General features: G+C 52.8%; 1 protein-coding gene across 1 annotated transcript; it reads right to left on the reverse strand.

Moving 5' to 3' along the window:
- Nucleotides 1–2382: 2382 nt before the first annotated feature.
- LOC123184347 (uncharacterized) lies at nucleotides 2383–4449 on the reverse strand. Its single transcript, XM_044596496.1, has one exon. The coding sequence runs from the start codon at nucleotides 4447–4449 to the stop codon at nucleotides 2383–2385; it is 2067 nt and encodes a 688-aa protein (XP_044452431.1).
- Between the last annotated feature and the right edge of the window lie 932 nt (nucleotides 4450–5381).

Genomic DNA, 5381 nt, shown 5'->3' on the forward strand with positions numbered 1-5381 from the left:
GGGCCTGCTACGCCACAGGCGTGCAATTACAGGCCCTAAAGGCCCGGCAGACTCACAGGGCAGCGCGCCGTAGTTAGGCCCAGAAGCCTGCTTACAGAGGAGTTCGAAAGGGCAGCCGCGGCTGGGTTTATAAACCAGTGCGGCTGCCCTTCGCCCGGCGAGGTGGGACTAAAGTTTGTGCTGGCAGCGCGAGGCCTTTAGTACCGGTTGGAGCCACCAACCGGTACTAAAGGCCTTGTCTTCCCGCCTCCTGGCCTGGCCAAAGTTGGCCTTTCGTACCGGTTGGTGGCTCCAACCGGTACTAAAGGCTCACCCTATATATACAGCACTTACGAAATTTCAGTTACATCTCCACTTCTTTCATCAACCTCTCGCGCGCCGCTCCCGTCGTCGCCCGTCGTCGTCGTCGTCGCCCCCGCTGCCGCCTCGAACGCCGCGCGCCGCCGTCCGTACGTATCTCGCTCTCTCTCCTCACGCGTACCTGGCCGCCGCGCCGCCGTCCGTCTCCGCCGCCGCCCCGAACGCCGGCGCCCCCGCCCCGTACGCCGGCGCCCCCGCTCGTACGTACGGGGCGGCGGCGTACGGGCCGGCGGGCCGCACACACACACACACACATATACCACACACACATACACACATACGTACTAGATTAATGTCGAATGTTAGATTAATGTCGAATAGATTAATGTCGAATGTTAGATGAATTAGCTAGCTAGATAGAAAAATTATCGAACTAGAGATTAGAACTAGTTCAATAATTAATATAACTAGTTCATAGAATTTTTATGAATTTTTTTTGTTGTAATTTTGTTCATAGAATTTTTATTATGTTCATATTTAGATTAAAAAGAAAGAGAGAAAAAAGGAAAATAAGAAGAGGAAGAAGGAGGAGAAGAAGAAGAATAAGAAGAAGAGGAGAGGAATAACAGAAGTAATAAATAAGAAGATGAAAAAGAAGAAAAATAGAGGAGAAGAAGAAGGAATAATAGAGGAGAAGAACCTCTTTTATTCTTCTTTTTCATCTTCTTATTTATTTCTTCTTCTCCTCTTTTTTTCTTCTTCTTCTTCCTCTTCTTATTTAAATTCGGATGTAACTTTTCGAGTAGATGAACTTTCATATATAAAACTTTTTCATCCGAGTTAGTATGCAAAAGTTATGCCCATTTTTACAAATTCTCGCGAGATTTTGCAAATGAAGTCGAAATTCATATTTCCAAATTTTCCCAACAACTAGACCACATATCACATGGAAAACTTATTTTATTTTATTTTTTTGACATTTCCATAATTTTCTTTTGTTTTTTCTAAAACTGAAAAGGCGATCCCCGGGGGGGGGGGGGGGTAGAGTTTGAAAATGAGGCCTCAAATCCCTTTAGTCGCGGTTGGTCAGGCCAACCGGGATTAAAGGTTAGACCTTTAGTCCCGGTTGGTGTCGCCAACCGCGACTAAAGGTTCGGGCCTTTAGTCGCGGTTGTCCAGACCAACCGGGACTAAAGGTCTAACCTTTAATCCCGGTTGGCCTGGCCAACCGCGACTAAAGGCCTTCGGGCCAGCCTGAGGACCTTTAGTCCCGGTTGGCCTGGCCAACCGCGACTAAAGCCCCTCACGTGCACCAGCTGTCCACCGAGCGCCCTGGGCCCAGGCCTTTGGTCGCGGTTCGTCTGCCGAACCGCGACTAAAGACTTCATTAGTCGCGGTTCCTACAGTTCCGCGACTAATGGGGCTGGACGGAAGCCTCTTTTTCTACCAGTGTGGCTTCAGGTGGCTTGATGTATGTTATGCATCGATTGATGCATAGACGGGACGGGGGGGGGGGGTCTTAACATCCTTTTCCAAAAAAAAAATTACCAGGTTGAAAATCTCGCCGCCTACCATTTGGGCACCACCACCCCACCTTTGATCCTTGTAACCGGATGAGTGGGGGTCGGTGGGGGGGCGATGGATGAAGGATCTGCCATGGCAAACACCTGGTCACTTCCTACATGTGCATGTTGACCGCTGGGTCGAGAGCCCAACTACAACCGAGCCCAGTCCCCAGTTACTCGACTACTCACTACACCATCGGCTTACCCCCACCAGGTCGGAGAGGAGCATCAACACCAATTCGATCTGCGCCAGGGCCACCTATTTGGAAATCACTACCGTCCAACATGAGCCGCGACTATTAGGGTAGCCATGACACCATCGAAGAGAACCAGCCTCCGGCACCATTGCTAACCAAGCGAGCTTTGGTTGCCGACGTCCTCTGGTGACGGCTAATGGGGTGAGGAAGGAGGACCAGGGCATGGGTGGCGGTGGCTAGGGTATTGCCCATGCCGCTCCCCTAAAGACGACACATCCAGTTACATGATGGTAACATGTTTACATGCATGACATTAAGAATTATACTACATCATCTGTTTGGACAAGCGATGCATGGTAGATGTATTCTGCCATAAGCCACACGATGGTGATCAGCTCCCCACCACTGTTGAGCTTCTGGACATGGAACTCTCTGCTGCACTTGGTGCTCCCGTAGACGAGAATGTCCATCCACACGTCAAGGACAAGCCCCAAGGAGTCGGTCGTGCCATCCTTCTCCTTCTCCAGCAGCTCCTTGGCGAGTCGAGCCATGTGAGTGAGACGAGGAGCAAGGTGGCTGAACTCCCGGTCCTCGTATTCATCATACAAGTTGTTGGCGAGCTCCTCCCTCTCGGCAACCCTAGAAATGCTGGAGTTTGGGGCATCGCGCATCCGAAACAAATCCTTGATGACGCGTGCACGGCTCGGGTACCTAGGATCAGCGGATCGCATGGTGACCAGCCTCTCCAAGGCCCGGTGGTACAACCTTTTTTGGGGCATGCCTGGCAGCATGTAGGGACATTCCAACACGAGGAACATCATGTAGTCGGACATGACTCTAATGGTGTGCACGTCAGGCGCAGCTTCCACAGACTTGGCTCTCTCGCTCTTGGTGAGGAAGATCTCGGTGGCAATGTGCCAGATGATGATGCCCTCCAGGAACTCGACGCCGAGGGAGTCCTTGAGGACGCCTCCATGGTAAAGCCCGCGGCGTTCCAGCGGGTCCTGACCCCACTTCTTCCTCAGCATGCCAGTGTTGAACTTCCCCTTGCTGTACAGCCGGCTCATGTACACCGAGATATGACGCCTGATCGGATCGGTTATCTCGGCGGTCCCTGAGTAGTGCTTCCTGTTCCACCACTTGTTGAGTCCCAGCGCCCTAGCCAGCCTACCCAGCAGAGGGCTGGTGAGCGGTGCGTCAGCGGGGCGTGTGCAGAAGTGCAACAAGTTGTACTGCCCGATGGAGTTTGACCACCTTCTTGACTTGTACCAACTGTCACCGCCAGCCCCTCGCTTGACGAGACGGTGAAGCCACATGACGGCGCGCCGGAATCTGTCCCATCTCTCGTTGCACAGGGTTGTGTAGCGAAGCCATCGCCATCTAGTGACGCTCAGGAACGCGAACGTCCAGGATGATGCCAACGCATTCAGGAGCGACGTCGTCTCCATGAGCACGGCGCCACCCAGCAAGACGTATGTGATGGCGACGTCGGTTGTGCTGTGACCGTCCTTGGAGGTGAACTGGAACAGCAGCAGCGAGGTGGTGACGGTAAGGGGCGAGACGACGCGGACCAGGTAGCCGGAGAAGGTGTGGACCACGGCCGCCTTGGTGTAAAGCACGTCGTATATGAGGGAGAGCTGGATCTCTATCAGGGTCCACAGCTCGACGCCATGTAACAGCTTGCCGATGGACACGTCCAGTCCGTGTCTGTTCATGGAGCCCTCCTCGACCACCGAGCCGGAATCGACGATGGTGAACTTGGAGAGGTGGAACATCTTGTGAGCTCGTCGCAGGTGGAACTCCCCGTCCGTGGCTTTGTCCTGAGGGTGGAAATGGTTGTGGAAGGCCGGCGGTTGCGTCTCCATGGAGGCGCCGATGCTCTCCAGGGTGCTGCACTTGAGCGCCCACGTCCTCTCCCCGTACTTGACAACGCCGACGATGAACATCAAATACGAGGCGATCCGGAGCAGCTTCCCGTCCTGGCCGCCGCCGGCGAAGGCGATGTGCTTGTAGAGGACGTAGGCCGCTCCGAGGACCTGCACGACGAGGATCTGGAGGTGACGGAGCCAGAGCTGGTTGTCCTGAAACGCGTAGGCGGTGATGTTATCCGGGCCGCCCAGGTGCAGCAGCAGGAACGGCGCCCAGAACGCAACCAGCTGGTGCTCACGCACGGGCCGCACGACGCTTCTGAACGCCATGTGGCCGACGGCGTACACGGCGGTGGAGTCGGCCATGATGTACGCTAGCCACAGGAGGAGCCTCGGCAGGAGGGCCTCACGCCGGCGGACACCGGCGAAGAAAAAGAGGACGAGTTGGAGCCCGAAGCTGAGGAGGACCAGGATCTGCATCGACTGGTGGTTCCACAGCTCCAGCGGCCCTGCTGCCATACTTACTAATTGCTCGTCTCCTCTTTGCACTCTGTCCTCTGCAGTCTGCAGTCAGACCCAAACTAAAGTCAGATTTCAATGTATGATAAACACGTAAATTTGAGGGGCAGGTAAGCATAACATACTCAAACTAAAAATCAAAACCTCAGTCACCTAATAATCAAAAACGTGATACTTATGTAACTGAAAACTGATGCCAGATCGACTACAACTCACAGCCCCCGCAAAAGAACATTACAATTCACAAGCGACGGTGTATACATACCGGCTGGCAGTACACAGGTCCAAAATCAGTTGATCTTGCTGCCAAGACGAGGAGCCGGCAGTCGAACGGCAGCTAAACAGGATATTAACGGCGGAAAAGCCAGGATGTGGATGGCACTACAAGAGTACAGACTGACAAGGGGGCATGCTAGTAGTCGTAAGCTCCATGGATCTGCTTCTTAACGAAAGGATGACGAAGCTTCGTGGTTTGTAGCTGTGGGTATTTGGCAGTATATATACACTAGGGTGCATTACTATATTAGATGACAGTTGCATCTCCATGCTTAGATTAGATTAAGGAAGCTCGCCGCCTCGTACCCACTAGGATGAGACCGGGCAGAAAGTTCTCGGTTCTCGATGCTTTGATGCGCTGCGAGGAATCTTTGTATCATGTTTTGCATTGTGTTTCGGCTCAATGGGTCCTTATTGGAGATGTACCAAAAGTTCTCTGGCATGTCTCTCTCTTCCTCAATTAACATGTTGTGGAAGATGATGCAACATCTTCCAATACTCAGCAGGGTCACGAGTAATGACAAAACACTTTTGAAGCACACCCAAAGCTCTCTCAACATTTTCCTATCGACTCTTAACGTGCTGCGAAGTGGGACCTCTTGTTGCCTTGAAGACGTTGTATTGTCTTCCCAAATGTGGTCCATGGATGATATATG

Source organism: Triticum aestivum, chromosome 2A, assembly GCF_018294505.1.
Source record: "Triticum aestivum cultivar Chinese Spring chromosome 2A, IWGSC CS RefSeq v2.1, whole genome shotgun sequence".
Lineage (NCBI taxonomy): Eukaryota > Viridiplantae > Streptophyta > Magnoliopsida > Poales > Poaceae > Triticum > Triticum aestivum.